An 18,340-nucleotide genomic window follows, 5' to 3' on the forward strand; every position below is an offset into this window, starting at 1 on the left:
ATGTTTAAAAACAAAATACCTAGGTGACCTTTCAACTTGGGACGGCTAGGGGATACTTACAGGCATTTTACGTGATCAGTGTAACTGTAATAAACTATAAATATTTGTTATAAACTTGGAAAATCATGTGGTCAAATTACTCTTGGTTAGCTGAATGTAGTATGAGCCTTTGTACTCTGCTTTGGTCTTAGTGTACATGCTCCAGGATTTACCCAAGCATAGTTTAGTTTGTTGACTTTTTAATACACTGGATATTTCATCAGGCAGAAGTGTCTACCTGCTTCCTCTACCTGTATATGCCACTCTTTAGCTTATGTAGCTTTTATCTGGTTAACTTCTCCAGTTAAACTATATACTCTTTTTTGCCAGGTGGTAATTACTTTGATTTATATTTTTGTGTTCTTGTGGGTTTTTTAAATGTAATTCATATTGTGCAAGTAAAATTATACATAAGAAAACACTATTGGTTTTTTTTTGGAGTAAAATTATACTTGAGCAATAAAAATATTTAAGTGAGAAAAAAATGTTCATTATTCTAAAATTATACTAGTTACAGTATTAATAGGGCAATGTCAGAATCCTCAAAAACTTAGTATTTAGAGTTGCCTTAAGTTCTAGAATATCTAATATTTAGAGTCTATTTAAGATAACAGTAAAGTATCTTAGCATTTGGGTTTGTACTGATTGGTTCTAGGGTAGTATCTGTACCTGTTTGGTCATTGATAAATGGGCATTTCATTTTCATCTAGTGAGGGAACAGAATAAGATGTCTTCTGTTTCATTTCCTGGGATGATGTTTTTATGGGGCAAAGGGTCGGAGGGGGGGGGGGGTTGTTTATAGTAGTGATAAGAGGCTAAAACTGTATGTATCTCGATTTTGAGTGTTTTGTTTTTAACGCTTAGGTATTGAACTAGAAGAGTTACAGAATGAGGAAGAAGAACTAAGTCCACCCCTCATGGAATACAATATAAATGTGAAATCAAACCCTGAAATACAGTTAGCAGAAATGAGTAAAGATGGAGCATCAATACCTAGTGAATCTTCAACAGAATCTATTAAAGATCTCCAGGAAGTATAAGCTCTCATTAATATTTAAATTAGAATTTAATCAGGGCCTTTAGTTTGTTGCATGTGCTCTACTTACAGCATCCCATATAATCTTATTGTCATAGTGTTTACACAGAGCTTTCCCCAGTACTTCTTCCAAAGTCTTTCCTGCCTTAGCCTTTTATTTTTCCAGCATTTACTGAACACTTGGTATGTGCCAGGCACTATGCTAGATTTCTGAACATATTTTTTCATCCTGAGTGGTTGGAAAGTGGGAAGTTAATAGAAAGTAGAAGAAAGCATAATGGGGAATAGAAGAAGAGAGAAGAAAACAGGGATATTTCAATGCTGTTTGCACATGGGTAGAATTAAAATTTTACAGGATGGATCTTTATTTAATGGTTTATATAACGGTCATTATATGGCCACTAAATTACTCCCAGGCTTAATTTTTCATTTTATGAACTTGAATATGTTGATTCTTTTTAGAAGTCCCTCCTTTGTTGCTCATGCATGCACATGGGCAAATGGGGATCTAAACTTTTTTCTGTAGCCTATTCATTGATATTACAGGTTATTCCTTTATAGATCAAAGATTTCTCAAGAGTGGAAGACAGGTTAAAATCAAAGTGAAAATGAAAATTTTCTATGGAATCTAGGAAGAAGCAAATGTGATGTTTAATATTAGAAGATAGAAGATTTCAGTGGTTAGAGGAAATTTATTTTGCAAAAAACTTCTTGTGCAGTTTGAATTGTATGTTAATTTATTTCTTGTCAGGTTAAGAGTAAACCAAAGAAAAAGAAAAAGACTAAGAATAAAAAGGTAAGTGACTGTATTAACATTATAATAGAGGGATGTCTAATTATGAGCACTTAGATTTAATACATGGATTCACCGTTAGAACTTAAAATTAGTTCAAGTAGACTAGAGCATAAATGACTTAAAATGTCAATAGGTTCATTGAATATGTGGTTATAGAGAAGTCTATGTATGTTAGATCCTGAATGATTCAAACTCACAGTGTGTCTTACTTTACTTACCTAAATCATAATTATACATTTAAATAGACAAACAAGAAACTGAAATAGTTATTTGGAAATTTCACTGATTTCTGCATACTACTTTCATTTAAAAAATGCCTACTCAGTGTTTTAAAAACAGCTTCCCATCATATTTCTAGTGATCTATTCAGAAGCATTTTTCAAAACCTCAAGAAATCTTGATTTTCTCCTTTGTGTCTAAGACTCTGCCAACAATGCAGTAATGTACAAAAATGTTAGAAATTCAAGAAGCTTCATTCATGCCTTTTCTTTGTTTTGCCTGTTACAAAATAAACAACTTATTATTACTGTCAGTAGCAGCTTTAGCAAAAAGTCTTTTAATTGCTTAGAAAATTACAAAGGAAAGTTGAGTCTTGTTTTGACTTAATTTTTTTTTTTACTTAATTTTTTTTTAACTAAGACTATATTTCTGGAGCAATTTTGTTTTTGTTCAGAGCAAAATTGAGGGGAAGGTGCAGAGGTTTTCCATATATCTTTGGCCTCCACACATGAATAGCTTCTCCCATTATCAGTATCCCCCAGCAGAGTGGTACATTTGTTGTAATTGATTAACTACATTGACATAACATAGTCCACCAAAGTTCATTTACATTTTGGTTCACTCTTGATGTTTGTAGATTCCTATGGATTTGGACTTGAGTTTTTTTTAATCAAGCATATAGCTAACCACTAGGCTTTGCAAACCTTATGGTGGGGAGGAAAAAAGGTGTTATTTTCTGGCCTGAAGCATATACTTAAAATCTAGATGTACTCTGTAGATTATATTACAAATTCAGTGAGACTCTTTGCCCAACTACAATCTGGTAAATCCATTTTATTTCATCTTTTGAAAGTATACACAAATTTTAATCATAAATGAAAACACAAGGGAAAGTTACCAAACACTTAGGTGAAGAACAAAATAAAGGTTATTTATACTATGATCAATGAAATATCAATACCATTTTCATATTTATCATAACCATCATTTATTAAAATTTATCATTTCATTCAAAAGTTATTTTGAAAATCATGTTTTTAAAAGACATGAATAAGATGACTTACTTTTAGGCAATTCTTGTATGATAAAACACAACCTGGTCCATTAGTTTCACTGATAATTTTTAATTTTTGCAAAATATTTTAGTAATTTTAGTAAATCCCAGGTCTAATACTACATAAAACTGGCCAAGTAAATCCACAGCTGTCAGGCCACAAATCTTGTTTCCAAAGGTATATAGTTTGTCTCTTCCAAAAAATTAAAATATGGTTACCCAAATTCTCAATTTTAATTAGAAAGTCCCACTTTTATGACAAGTTGTAATTAAACAGGAATAAACGCAACTGGAAATAAATGTAAACACAGCTCAAAATTTCACATGGTAGTAATATTGAAAATGTCTTATTAAATGTCAAGAAGTTTTTTCTTATTTATAACCTAAGTTTTTTTCTAATTTATTTTATTAGAAGTTGAGATACTCTGAAGATAATTATATCAAAACGAGATTTGGACATTAGAAGAGAGATCTTACATTTTTTAATCTAAATTCTAAAGGATAGAACCTAAAAATGCTGAAATTTTTGCATATGACTTCTATATATAGTGGTCCTACTAATATAATATACATTTGTTATTGTAGGTACAAAGTATTGTCTAGTTATAGTGTAAACAACCAGTTATAAAAAGCTAATCACAATCACATTTTCTAATCAGGACTTTCCTTCATGAAAAATTCTAGCATACAGAAATTAGCTTGTGTTATACAGAATAACAACAAAGTCCCTATAAGTGAAGTTCTGTCTTCTCTTATTTTGCAATATCTCTGCCTAAATTAGTTGAAATCCTAAGAAGATCTCTCAGAGACTCTGGAAGAATATGATAAAAAAAATGTAAAAATTGTGTAGCAAATAGAGGGGTCAGTACAGATAACTTGTAACTAGTATGTAGAGAGACTTTGTAGTTAACACTTTCTTCAGTTAGGAATTTAGTATTTAGCTTCTAAATTATAAATAACTCTTTTAGGAGTTAATTAGATCCTCCTTCCCACTCCCCCCCCCCCCCCCCCGGGGAATTAAGGGTTAAGAATAGAAAAGGGGGAGGTAAAGCAGATGGCAGAAGAATAGAAGGCTTTGTGATGAAGCCTTTGGAAAAGAAAGAAACATGGCAGGAAATAAATCTAGCCCTTCAAATTGGATGTGCTCTCTACAGACGGGAAGTTACTGAGATGCATGTAAAACAGGCTGATGCACGTGTTGACCAAAAGTTGTCATGGGAAGAGCTAGAAAGTTTCAGAAACTATTCAACTATACTAGATGTTCATTCTGAACAACCAAATGTCTTTCCATTCAGTTATTCAGGTACACTGGAATCAAGGTAGGAGTTGATAATTCTAAATTGTAGAATCAAATTGGTACTGGACACTGATCAGACACTGAGATGCAAAAATTCTCTTAGTGTACAGACAGTGAGGCAAAACAAATTTGTAAGTACATCTTGGAATCTATGGGGAAGAAGACCCTGAAGTTTCTTATAAATAAAAGGTGGTAGTAGAAGTTAATACTCTAATTCGTGTAAAAGTAAAGAGTAAATAATACTCTTAACAGAAGGGTAATGTATAAGAGTAATTAATCCTCTTAATTAGCATATGTTGAGTGTTATTGCTATTATCTTTATGTAGTATGTTGCCTTTATAATTTTACTTTGATGAATTTAAAATTTAGGGTTTTATTTTTAACATTTCTTTCTAATTGTGATCTCCCTAACACTTCTTTTTCTGTAAGATTTCTTAATATATCCGTCTGCTTTTACCTTATGTGTAGATTTTCAAGAACCCTTGTAGTTAGTATAGTATTCCATGAAGGAGAATTACACATTCCCTGGCCAAAGATTACCAGTAGGTGCAAACTCGGCCCCAATATTTATTTCCAATATCTTGATAATTTTTGTTTCATGACTCAGTGGTAGGTTGCAAAATTAATTTAGTGGGTCACAACTACCATTTTATAAAATGAATAGAATTAATAGGAATAAAAAAAGCTTCAGAATTCATCACATAGTCTCTTCAGGCAGAGATATAACAAACTGCCGTGGACTGAGTGTTTTAAGCAACAAACATTTATTTTTCACAGTTCTAGAGGCTGGGAAGTCCAAGATCAAGGTGTCAGGAGATTTGGTGTCTGCTGAGGGCCCTCTTATCAGATGGCTAAATTTTGCTGTATCATTACATGGTGTGGGGAGAGAGAGAGAACACACAGAGCAAGAGATCTAACTCTGGTCTCGTCCTATAAGGCTGCTAATTCCATCATGAGGACTTCATGGCATCATCTAAACAATTACTTTCCAGTGCCCCTACCTCCAGTTACCATCACACTGAGGTTTAAGGTTTCAGCATATGAATTTAGGAAGGGCACAGAAGTGCAGTCTGTAACACATATAATATGGGTAAAGTTTATGTAGTGGAACTTAAATTTCAGTTTTATATTATGTATAAAGATTTATATATAAGTGCATTTACATCATGATGTAAAATGTGTTTATTTTGCTTGTGGTAAAAAGGAGTTTGAGAAACACTGATCTAAATACAGTCACATCACTATGCTGTACTGACATAGTTGATATAGATTACTAATTCTTGATGCTGTTTTTCAGAATAAGGAATCAAAAGAAGAACAAGTGTAAGTATTTATTTAATTTTTAAATTTTTATTACTATTTTCAAAGTGTGCTTTGCCAGTATGACACAGCCTTACCTTGGAAGGTGTTCTAAAAGAAGAAAGTACAGTTCCTTGTAATAACTTGACACTTTTTAATAGAATGACAAAAAGTTAAATTATCATTTACTTTGGGAGAATAGAATCTCTCACCATTTTTATATAAGGCACTCAAGAATCACCCAATACTAATTGCTTTTTTATTCAAAGACTAATTTGGTTCCAGCATAAAATCTTTTAAAATGTCATCTGGGTTGTGGTTAGCCAAATCTAAATTTAAGTACGATTTAACCTTAGAGAACAGATCATTGTTTGTCCTAATGACCTTTTACAAAAGAGTTTGTTTTGAGTTGGTTTGTTTAATCCACAGCTTGTTGTTATTGTTGCTGTTTTTAATCCCCGGTTGTTAACCATGAATTTTGAACCTTTACTGGAAACGTATTAATGTCTGAAGATCACTGGATTGTACAACCATATGATTGAGGACAGTGCAGTAGAGGGTGGAAGTAGGGGAGACAGTAATGAAGAGATTCATTATACCCACCAAAAAGTTTGTTAATTGAAAGTCCATAACTTTAGAGAATTCACTGTGAAGACATAAATTATTAAGATATCTTTAAAATGGTAGCAAGAACATATTTTAACCATAAAGTCATCACTTGTAGTTGATATGTTCTTATTGATAATGGTGTGATCTATATGGTAAGTAAATGGTTCATCATCTGAGTTTTCATGTTCTCTGGCAGCAAGTTGAGCAAAACAATACTAGAGCAATAGTTTTTTTGTTTTTTGCTCTTTTCAAGCCATGTCTAGATGCCTTAAAAATAACTTACTGAAGAGTGAAACAGTGCTATCAATCATTTTGCTTATGTTACCTAAAATATAGACCCAAATCTGGATGATCATCAAATTACCCAGGGAGCTTTTTTCTCATATGAGAATTTTCAAATATGCACAAAAGAAAAGAATATACATTTACACTAGTATATGTACCTGTCATCCCAATTCAATAATTACACTGTTTTTCCACATTTGCTTCATTCTTCCCTCAACATTTTGTTCAAGTGTTTTTAATGCCAAATTTTATTTTACCTCTACATGCTATAGTTTTCATTTCTTACTGATACGAACGTTTTCCTGTATTGTCACACTGCTATTGTTAAAATTTTAAAATTTAGGAATTATCTGGATGTTTTCAAAATTACAAATTGATCTATATATTTGCAGTTCTCAGGGGACCTGCAAAAATAATAGTTTTAGAAAAGCTCTTCAGATAATTTGGAAAATTAATTGGGTTTGGAATCCAGTGGCCTACACAAGCAATTGATTTCATTGAACTTTCCAAACGTTTCTCAAAATGTGAGTCATTCTAGAATACCTCAGTGATACCTAAGACTATTTTATATTGTTTTACAAGTTACTCTACAAGCATTAGAGGCCATTGTTTTCTAGGTCTCAAGTGCCTAAAAGAAGTAATCATCCTAAAATTATCTATTTTCTTTCTATTCACTAATCAAGTCATTTATATCATGTTACAAGTAAAAGTACTATTTCTTGTTACCATTTAATGAGATTAAGAAGGAAATTTATAGCTATAAATAGTAGGACAACTTGAAAGGATAGTAACATACATCTAAATTTTAGATATAGGTATAAAATTAGCTGTCATTGTATTTGTAGTATTTTCATTCCTTTTTTTTTTTAGTAGTTTCTAGTTACTGAAATCCATGTAATAGCACTGCAGTTTCTTTAAGTCCTGTTACCAAAGAAACCTCCATATTTAAATCTACTCTATGTTGCTGTATGTAGCCCTCTATCTAAATGTACACTGGACCTAAAGCAATTAAATTGATAAAGTCAACCTACTTATTGAGAATGCTATAATGATAAAATAATATAGCATAACTGGAAATGGTTCTCAATATTTCCCAAAGTATTGTTTCTCTAAAAGTAACTGATTTTAATGAACTCCCATGATCTCATAATTCTTGGTAACACTAGAATGAACAGAGTACATATCTTAATTGAGTAATAGCTCAAATGCTAAATAAATTCATTATGAATTGTAATGAGAAATACACAATATGAGCACTGTCTAAACTTTCTTTGGCCATGAACCCTTCTGATGCAGAATACTTCATGAGATCAATAAAATATTAATTTAGGAAGCAGTGGCTTAGATGAAAAACACTCAACCATTATAAAAGATTACATTGATTATGTCACCACTGTAGCCCAAATATGATAGAAAAGGAAGAGCAGTTGAAGAAAGAGCAAGCCAATCTATACCCAGTCAGTGGATTTATGAAAGATGATGCAAGTGATATCCAAGAGGATTCTGCAACTGAAGACAAGTTCTATAGCCTGGATGAATTGCATATTCTGGACATGATAGAGCAGGTAAGCCTGATCAGAGAGAATACAGCCCAGCCTTCCTTCCAGAAACAGTTGTTAACCTTTGTTTTCTCCATGACTCTGAATAGCATGTTAGCCTAGTGTCTGTACTGTGTTTCTGTGTTTGTGAGGAACAAGTAAAAACAGAACGGGGGAGGGACAGGGATAAATGGAGGAGGAAAAGAACCTTAGGAGCCAAAACTTTTCACGTTAACCCTCAAACCATTTCCTGGCTTTAACTCTTGGGCAATGTTGATTACAGATGCATTCCTTGCGAAAGGTTTTCAGATATCACAAGGGGGAAAAAACTTGTCTTCATTTCATTGACAATTTTGAGAAAAATAGTTTACTAAAACAAAGCTACTTCATTTTTTTTAAAAAACTGGTTGTAAGCATGAAATGTCTACAAAAATATTAACAATGTACAACAGTTTTTTTTTTTTTTTCCTTTGTTTCCTTTCTTACTAGCAGTCACTGCTGGGAATGATGTACCTATATGTGAAGGTACAGGGGAATATGATTTAAGTGCTCAGCAGAACACTAAGTCAGATAAAGCATATGACTTTTCTGTTAAAATCACTTGATTTAAATGTAGAATTCTATACTAATGTAATTTAATGATATCCTGTTCCACAGTATGTAGGAATATTGATTGTCTAAGGGTACAGTTAGTAAAAATGATTCCCTGGCTGATAATGGTCATCTTTTCCCTTTCTAATTGTAATAGAATATGTATATTTTAACCGAAATGGCAGTCTTAGCTTTGAATGTCTGAAGTTTAAATATGAGGCCTTTGGTTTGGAAAATGTTTACACCCTCATTTATTCGAAAAACGTTTAGCACTTTTTGTCAAGAGCTATGCTAAAACATGGTCTTTGTGATCATAGTATTTATGATCCAGTGGAGCAGTTGAATATTAAACTAAGGTGGTACTGAGTAATAATTGTTTGGACACTTACCACTGCCTGAGTTAGAATTCAGGCTTCTCCACTTTCTGTGTAAACCTTGGGTAAGTTACTTAACTCAGTTTTATTATCTCTAAAGTGGGAATAATAAGTGCCTACCTCATAATGCTTTTAACAACAATGAAAGCAATACTGAAAAAGGCTTAAAAATATGGTAGGCATGCAGGTAATGTTCTCCAGTAATAGCAGCAGAAGACCAGTAACCGTGGGATTGTTTAGTGAATGCTGTAATTGGGGAGAGGTGGGTTTATCTGCACCAATCAGAGAAGTGATGTTTGCATGAGTAGGAGTTAGATGACAACTTTAAATCCCCTTTAAAGAAGTAGTGGGATTTTTTTAGAGGAAAATAAGGCATGCATATTCCATTCGCTCATTAGGGCTCAACCAGCAAAGCAGAATATGGAGAAACTGAGAAGGAAAAGCTTGCTCGGCAACGACAGCTTTATAAATTACACTATCAGTGTGAAGTAAGTACTTTTGCCATTCTATCTGAAGCAAGTCAGGGGTATTGAAATGTTCAATTTAATACTACAATTTAAACTACTAATAGTAGTTTCTTTTTTTGAAGAACCCATTTTTTCTTTCAAGACTATGGTGACTTGAACAGAATTAACTGTGAAGTACTATTTTTCATTGATCAGGATTTCAAAAGACAATTGAAAACAGTGACTTTTCGGTGGCAAGAAAACCAAATGCAGATTAAGAAGAAAGACAAAATCATTGCATCTCTGAACCAACAAGTGGCTTTTGGAATCAATAAGGTTTCCAAGTAAGTGCAAATCTGTTGATAACAGGAAATTCTGGATTTGCTCCATAATGAACGCTATCTTTAAAAGATAATCCCTGCGTAGCCACGAGGTGGCATTGTGACTACACATTAGGAACTGCTGAACTACAGGCCTGTACTTGCTTAAAAGCCAACTATATTTTTGCCTTGCCAGCTGGATTGAGAAATAAGCAACTGCTCACTCTATATATCAAGCTTTACATGTATTGGCTGAACAAGTGTGATTATAATAGAATTACAGGAGAAAGATAATTAACTTTCAGGTCATGATTATAATTTATAAAAATATGACCAATGATTTGTTTTTCTTCATAGCATATAATGGATACATTCCTCAAAGCCACCCGTGAAATCACTTGAATGCTTTTTTGGATTGGTCTCAGAGTTTTTGTGTTCCAAGACCAAGAGATTAAAAATGAATCAAATTTCTAAAGACTCCTCCCTCCCAACAGTCTCATTTCCCATAACAATCTTAATTATTAAATACCTCAGACTAAAAATTCTGACTCATAGGGAAAAATGAATGGCCTTGTTATATTCTTTTTGTACTAATTACAGTCTCCAGTCAGTATCGGTTGAAATAATAACATTATTTATGATACATTTTAATAAATGGTAATATTACAGGATAGCAGTTGTTCATGAAGTCTAATTTGAAATCCGTTAGTTCTTAGACTGCTAGTAGAGAGAATAGACAAGTTCTGAGGACTATCTTAGAACTTGGAGTCCACAGTATTAATTATGAAATTGGAGAAATATTTGGCAGAGATTTAGGTCTTAAATTATCTCTCACATATGATATGCATCTTGAAGGAATTCCTGGGGAGCGGATGCCATAGCGCTGGTAACATAATCTCAGTTAAAAACACTTTGGCTTATCCCTTCTAGAGTCACAGAGATCCTTCAAGTTCAAGGAGGTTAGGACCTAAGATAGCTTTGGCAAATCTAAGCTGGCTATTATCACTTAACCCACACTTCAGGGATGCCTGGGTGGCTCAGTGGTTGAGCGTCTGCCTTTGGCTCAGGGCGTGATCCCAGGGCCTCAGGATCAAGTCCCACATCAGCTCTTTGCGTGGAGCCTGCTTCTGCCTCTGCATGTGTCTCCGCCTCTCTCCTCTCTCTCTCATGAATAAATAAATAAAATCTTAAAAAAAAGAGAAAAAAATGAAAAGAACCCACACTTCAGGGTTCAAAACTTTGTCTTTTAGCTTGAAAGGCAATGACCAATCCAGACATATGTTATATAATGATCAGAAAAGTAATACCATCCATGCAGATGAGCTGCTGCTTCTCTCCTTTACCATCTGAGGATATCCTTCCTCAATTCTGATAGCTAATCCAGACACCCTTGTATGCTTGAGATTATAAAGAAACCATTTTAGGGGGTGCATATATCTTCATACAAGGAACATTCAGTGTTGAACATTCACCATTTATCAAGGGCCCACTGTGTGAGAAGAATTAGGTAAGGCACATGTAGAAGATACCAAGACATGTCAGACATGGTGAGCTAATGGAGAATATAGATTAATTTGTTTAAATTTACTTGAAACAGAGGGACTTCTAGTTCTACCAAGAAGTAGTAGTTCTACTCCTTGCAAGTCCTCCTATTTACAACCAAAACACCCTAGATTTAACACGACAAGCAAGTCTAAGAAGACTCTAAAAGGTAGAAGAAAGCAGACTAGACTCGGTCTAGAGACTTTGGTATTTGAGGAATGATATGGTAGTGAATTTTCCTTTTTGCCTCTCATATGGACAGGGTTGCAGAAATTACCAACCTGGAACAGCCAATAGGCAGGGTGGGGGACTTGTAGAAAAGCTTGTTTCCTCTCGCCAAAGGATCAGGAAAAGGAAGATACAAAACCCTAAAAACTTTTTGGCTTATCCCCTTACTCTACTCAAGCACCAATGGTCCCATACCACCCCTTGGAAGCAGGTAGTGTGTTCTGACATTGGCAGATAGCAGAAACCAGATTTCCTTGCTGGGGCAGTATTGGCAGTCCTGAGTATCCAGCTGGTCTTCCATTCCTTACCAGGCAAAAGCAGTTAGTAGGGCCCAGCAGGAAGCTGATTTTTTTTACCCTACTCAGAGCTAAAAAGCAGAATGAACTTCCACATCACTCATCTGCATTGAGGCAGAGGGTCCATGTCTGATTTTGGTGGGATGTTATTAGCAGGGCTGAGTGAGATGCTAAACATATACACCCACTCAGCCCTCACACTACACAGCAACAGGAGGTCTTCTTGCTAAAATAATTAAAATAGAATCCAAAGTCTCATAATAACCAAAATACCTAGGTATACAAAGAACGAGGACAATTACAACATGAAAGAAAAGACAACAAATGACAACATTATGATTCAGATTTGAGAAAACAACTGTCCTAATAATGCTTCAACATGAAAATTGAATTCTCTTTAAATAAATGAGAAGCTATAAAATCCTTGCAAAAATTCATAATAAAGTATGGAAATTATAAAACTAAATAATACAGTAACTGAAAATCTTGCTGGATATAATAATATTCAAGATGGCAGAGGATTGATCAGGTGAACTTGAGGACAGACCCTACTATTGGTTGCTAATTTCTGCAGTACCCTGTCTATATATGAGAGGCAAAAAGGAAAATTCACTACCATATCATTCCTCAACAGTAAAAGACATTACCATTACCTCATCTGAACAGCAGAGAGGAGGATAGACTGGGGAAAAGATTTTTAAAAAAGGACAAAGTCTCAGTGACTTGTAGGACAATAATAAAAGAGTTAAAATTCTTACCAGAATATCAGAAGGAGAGAAAAGAGATTGGGAGGAGGGAGTGTTAAAAGAAATGAGGTGAAATACATAAATTTACAAATTCAAGAAGCTGCCTGAATCCCAACTAATATAAACCCAAAGAGGTCCATGCCTAGTCACATAACTAAACTACAGAAAAATGAAGTAAAAAAAATCTCAAAAGAACCAGAGGAAGAAAACATGTGGGAATGCTAATTCAAATAACATTGCTTTTCTTTTCTTTTCTTTTTTTTTTTTTTAAGATTTTATTTATTCATGAGAGAGAGAGAGGCAGAGGGAGAAGCAGGCTCCATGCAGGGAGCCTGATGTGGGACTTGATCCTGGGACTCCAGGATCACACCCTGGGGCGAAGGCAGGCACCAAACCGCTGAGCCACCCAGGGATCCCCTAACATTGAATTTCTCATCTAAGATCATGGAGGCTAGAAGGAAGTGGCATATTATTTAAGTACTGGAAGAAAGGAAACTAAAAACAACAGAATCTTGAATCCTATATCCAGCAGCAGTGTCCTTTAGGAAGAAGAGAAATAAAGACAAGTCTCAGACAAAAGAAAAGTATAAGAATCTGCTGCTGCTAATGCTACCATTAAAGAATAGCTAAATGGGAGGTCTATAAATATAAAGGAAATAATAGAAATTTTTCAAAAAGAAAGAACATCAGAATGAGTACGGGGGGGGGGGCGTAAATAATAAGAGTCCATTCTGTTTCTCATTAATTTCTCAAATCGTATTTGATGCTTGAATCAAAAATTATAATACCATCTTATGTGGAGTTCAACGTGTAGAGGAAATACAACAATTGTAATTTAAAAGTGTAGCGGGTAAAGAGACCTATATGAAACTAGGGAAAATCTTACTATCAGTAGACTATATATGCATATTGCAATACCAAGTGCAACTTCAAAAAGCTACAGAGAGAGATATGGATTCAAGGTGAATCCAAAAACTTTCAAATAACCCACAAAAAGGTAAGAAAAGAGAAACAAGAAACAAAAAATGATAGACTTAAGCTCAAACATCAATAATTACCTTACATGTAAATGATTTAAATACATCAATTAAAAGACACTGGCACAGGGGATTTTAAAAATAAAAAGCTGTAATCCAACAATATGTTGTTTCTAAGAAATTTCAGTTTTATCAACATAGGTTAAAAATTAAAAAATGGCAAAATATATACAATGTAAACATTAATCAAAAAACAGGAAGGGCCGGCAGCCCAGGTGGCTCAGCGGTTTAGCGCTGCCTTCTGCCCAGGGCCTGACCCTGGGGTCACAGGATCGAGAAAATCAGTAAAGATAGAGAACTTCTACAACCCCATCAACCAACAGGATTTAATCAATATTTATAGGACACTTCACCAGACAAGAGCAGGATACATATGCTTTCAAGTGACCATAGGAAATGTACCATACTAGGACATATCCTGAAAGAAAAAGCTAAAAGAATTTAGAGAATTTGTGTCCACAAATAAGTATTTAAATCCGTCATTAAAAAATAAAACTTCCCTATTTCCAGTAAAAAAAAAAAAAAAAAAAACCTAGCCCATAAAACAAACCTCAACAAGTTTAAAAGATTGAAGTCATGCAAAGTATGCTCTCAGATCAAAATGTAGTCTAACAACAAATCAATACCAGAGAGATAACAGGAAAATCTCCAAACACACTTCGAAAGGAAATAAAAACATGTTGAACTAAATTAACATTAGAATACAGTATATGAAAATTTACTGTAGACATAGCTAAAGCATTTCTTTGAAGATTTATAGCATTAAATATACACATTTGAAAAGAGGAAAGGACTCCATCTAATATAAGCTCCCTCTTCAAGAATCCAGAGAAAGGAAATCAAAATAACCTAAAACAACAGATGGAATTAATAAAGATTAGAAGTAATGAAATTGCAAACAAAATAAAATCTATGAAGCAAAGAGCTGTTTCTTTGAAAATATCAATAAAATTGATACACCTCTGTCAAAACAAAAAGAAAGAAAAAGGGGGACCTATATACCACCATCAAGAATGAAACAGTGATGATACTACAGACCCTGTAGACAGAATTATGCTGAGTGAAAAAAGCCGGTCCCCAAAGCTTATATACCGTATGATGTTATTCCTATAACATTCTTGAAATAACATTTTAAAAATTATTAAATGACATAATAAAAATGGAAAACAGATTAGTGATCCAAGGTTAGGAAGAAGAAATGGGAATGAGAGCAAAATGAGGTATTGTGATAAAACTGTTCAGTGGCTTGACTATATCCCTATCAACATCCTGGTTATTATATTATAGTTCTGTAGGACATTTGCATTGGGGAAACATGAGTAAAGGGTACATGGGATCCCTCTGTATTATTTCTTACACCCTCACATGAATATGTATTTATCCCAGAAAGTTTAACATTTTTTTTTAAGTACAGTTAACCCTTCATCATGGGTTTGAACTATGTGGGTCTGCTAATAGGCAGATTTTTTTTTATATATATATAGTACGGTACTATAAATGTATTTTCCTCTTCTTTATGATCATCTTAGTAATATTTTTTTCTCTCACTTCATTGTAAGAGTATAGTATATAATACATATAACATATAAAACATTAATTATGTTACCAGTAAGGTTCTGGTGGTCCACAGTAAGCTATTAGTAGCTAAGCTTTTGGGGAGTCAAAAGTTATATACACATTTTCAACTGCATTTGCTAGGGGTAGGTATCAGTATCCCTAACCCCTACATTGTTCAAGGCCAACTGTACCTATAAATAACTGTCGAATGGAGCCTTACTTAATAGGGATTTTGTAGGGCAAAAAGAGTATTGTGGTTTTTGTGGTAAGGAAACTTCATTGGAGACAATATTGAACCTTAGCTCTGTAGGATGAGATTAGAGAAAACACAGGGCATGTAGACTAAGAGGAAACGAGTGAGCATAGTGTGTGTTCTCATAATAGCTTTTAAGCTTTTGTTCAATTCACTTAAATATGTTCCAAGAGTATATGATAAAAATGAAAATATTTTTAAATTATAAAACGTGGATTTCTTTTTTTTTTTTTTTTAATTTTTATTTATTTATGATAGTCACACAGAAAGAGAGAGAGGCAGAGACATAGGCAGAGGGAGAGGGAGAAGCAGGCTCCATGCACCGGGAGCCCGACGTGGGATTCGATCCCGGGTCTCCAGGATCGCGCCCTGGGCCAAAGGCAGGCGCCAAACCGCTGCGCCACCCAAGGATCCCTTCTTTTACTTTAGAATGTGGTGTTTATCAGGAAGCAAAAGAATCTTTTTTCTTTGGTGTAATTCTTTTTTTTTATTCTTTATTTTTTTTATTTTTTATTTATTTATTTATTTTTTATCTATGATAGTCACACAGAGAGAGAGAGAGGGGCAGAGACACAGGCAGAGGGAGAAGCAGGCTCCATGCACCAGGAGCCCGATGTGGGATTCGATCCCGGGTCTCCAGGATCGCGCCCTGGGCCAAAGGCAGGCGCCATACCACTGCGCCACCCAGGGATCCCTCTTTGGTGTAATTCAATGTCAGTCCTACAGTGTTTGTGAATGATAATTGCAAAATTAACCAAGAAGATTTATATAATAGCAACATATTTTGAACAAACCACAGTAAGCACTTACTAAATTTAAAGTAATTACTGTCAGTAAAACCCATATAATAAGCTTGATAGCCAACCAGAGTAAGCTTCAGAACTTTAGATCTTGCGGAAAAGAATGTCTAATCTTACCCTTATGTTATTCATGAGAAGAATAGAACTAAGAAGTTACGAGTGCCTGAACAGTTGTTTCCTATCCAAGCTGGATGATAGGAAATATACCTATCTTATCCTCTATTATTTAAGAGCCCAGGTCTTCTGAACTCCCCACCACCGCTATCAGCTGTTTACTGCCCACTCTAAACTAGAGCTCGGTAAAATATTAGAGTAATGGAAGCCCACAAAGGGAAGGAGAATGTCAGTTTAAAAACTCCTACTACCTCTTTTTCAGCTCTCTGCATACTCCTGCATACCATAGTAATAAAGCTTGTTTTCCTTCTTCTTTACTTGGGAACATGATCTCTTTTGTGTAGAAACAGACCTGGTTTCTCTTCATTGCATTTTCACTTCTATAGCACATTGATTGCAAGTCTCTATAGCTTCTAAGAAGCTTGGAGTAAAGGTGAGTGGGTAATTTAATCTCTGAAATCTACTAGGAAGCAGTCCAGCCAACATTTAAAGTCCTTGTTTTAATGCTGTCATTCTAGTAATTTATATTAACCCAAATTCCTGTGTATCCCAAGGTTCTGAACATAAAGAGAAATGTGCTTTTGCTGTAAATTTCTTAATATTATAGCAAATTAATGGGTCAGTATAAAAATTTAGTTGTGAGGAGATACATAGCAGGATAAGGAAGGAATATCAGAAATGGTTTGTGAACATATATCAGCCAAAAAGTATTACTTTGTACTTCTCTTGGTAGGTTCTTGCATATTAATTTTAAGCCAATTTTATATAAATTTTTTACCCAATCTTCCCATGATTAGGTCATGTCAGTGACTCCCTAGTTAAAATTTACTGTTTTAAATAAAATTATTTGCACACAGCTTTGTTACTTCTATATGTAATATCTGATTCTTTCAGACCTTAACCCTTAATCCAAGTCAATAGTTTATATGACTTGACATAATAACTCTGTAAGAAAGTTAAAGTTCTCAATCCTTCCACAGGCCTAGAAAATCAGAACATACCATCTGTGTCTTCTCCTGGGTAAACTAAAGTACAAATTGCTAAAAACATTATTCTGAGTCTTCAAACTGGAGATACAAGTTCTTTTTGGCTTCGGATTGATGGGGTTAGAACTTAGTACTTACTTTCTTTGGGAAGTCTGTGAATCAGACATCAGGAAAAAATAAATAAATAAATTTCAGAAGGATTAGTTGCAGAAGTCTTAGTAGTTTCAGGCTCAATATTTGTGGCCCCAAATGGTCATATGTAGTCCCTCCTCAGCTACAAGTAGAGCTGTTCTGACTGTATTATGACAAATAATTTCTAATATATAACACTTTCATCTTCTCTCAGATTACAGCGTCAGAGCCATGCTAAAGATAATGAAATCAAGAATCTTAAAGACCAACTATCCATGAAAAGGTACAAACTTAAGTCTTGATTTGGTTGAATGTGTATCTCTAAAACGCTCAGGTATTCCACTCAGCATGTTCCAGGATAGCCATATAATTTATTATCCAGTCTGGGCCATTTTTGAGCATGAAATTGAGACTGGGGACAACAGTTACAAATTGGAAGTGTCCTAGGCAAATTGGGAGGTATGTTCACCTTAGCTCTGGCCCTAGAAAGCTGCTGAGATTAAATTAGCAAAGTTATGGTCCCATGACAAACTAGCCAGGGACCGGAGCTTATGTGTTCTTATCTCTTTGCCCTAATTGATACTGCTAATTGTGACTGATTTATGAAATTGAATTTTATTCTGATTCACATATTTTTGCCTGTAGGTAATTTTATAACAACTGTTTTTGAGATCTAATTCCTATAGCATAAAATTCATTGTATTAAATTTTACAATTCATTAGCTTTGAATGAACCATCACCTCTG

The 18,340-nt window shown here is 34.2% G+C and overlaps 1 protein-coding gene across 13 annotated transcripts in view; it reads left to right on the forward strand.

Annotated features, from left to right (window-relative positions):
• The window catches only part of DZIP3 (DAZ interacting zinc finger protein 3), an 85,362-nt gene that overhangs the window by 50,446 nt on the left and 16,576 nt on the right, over positions 1 to 18,340 (forward strand). For 12 of the 13 annotated variants that reach the window (XM_038582734.1, XM_038582740.1, XM_038582735.1 and 9 more), the window contains 7 exons: positions 904 to 1,073; positions 1,827 to 1,871; positions 5,739 to 5,764; positions 8,034 to 8,199; positions 9,536 to 9,625; positions 9,800 to 9,927; positions 17,809 to 17,877. In XM_038582734.1, the coding sequence (XP_038438662.1) occupies positions 904 to 1,073; positions 1,827 to 1,871; positions 5,739 to 5,764; positions 8,034 to 8,199; positions 9,536 to 9,625; positions 9,800 to 9,927; positions 17,809 to 17,877 (694 nt within the window). The remainder of the gene's footprint in view (positions 1 to 903; positions 1,074 to 1,826; positions 1,872 to 5,738; positions 5,765 to 8,033; positions 8,200 to 9,535; positions 9,626 to 9,799; positions 9,928 to 17,808; positions 17,878 to 18,340) is intronic. The other variant, XM_038582742.1, reaches the window with a different exon arrangement.

The sequence above is a fragment of the Canis lupus genome, chromosome 33 (genome assembly GCF_011100685.1).
Source record: "Canis lupus familiaris isolate Mischka breed German Shepherd chromosome 33, alternate assembly UU_Cfam_GSD_1.0, whole genome shotgun sequence".
NCBI lineage: Eukaryota > Metazoa > Chordata > Mammalia > Carnivora > Canidae > Canis > Canis lupus.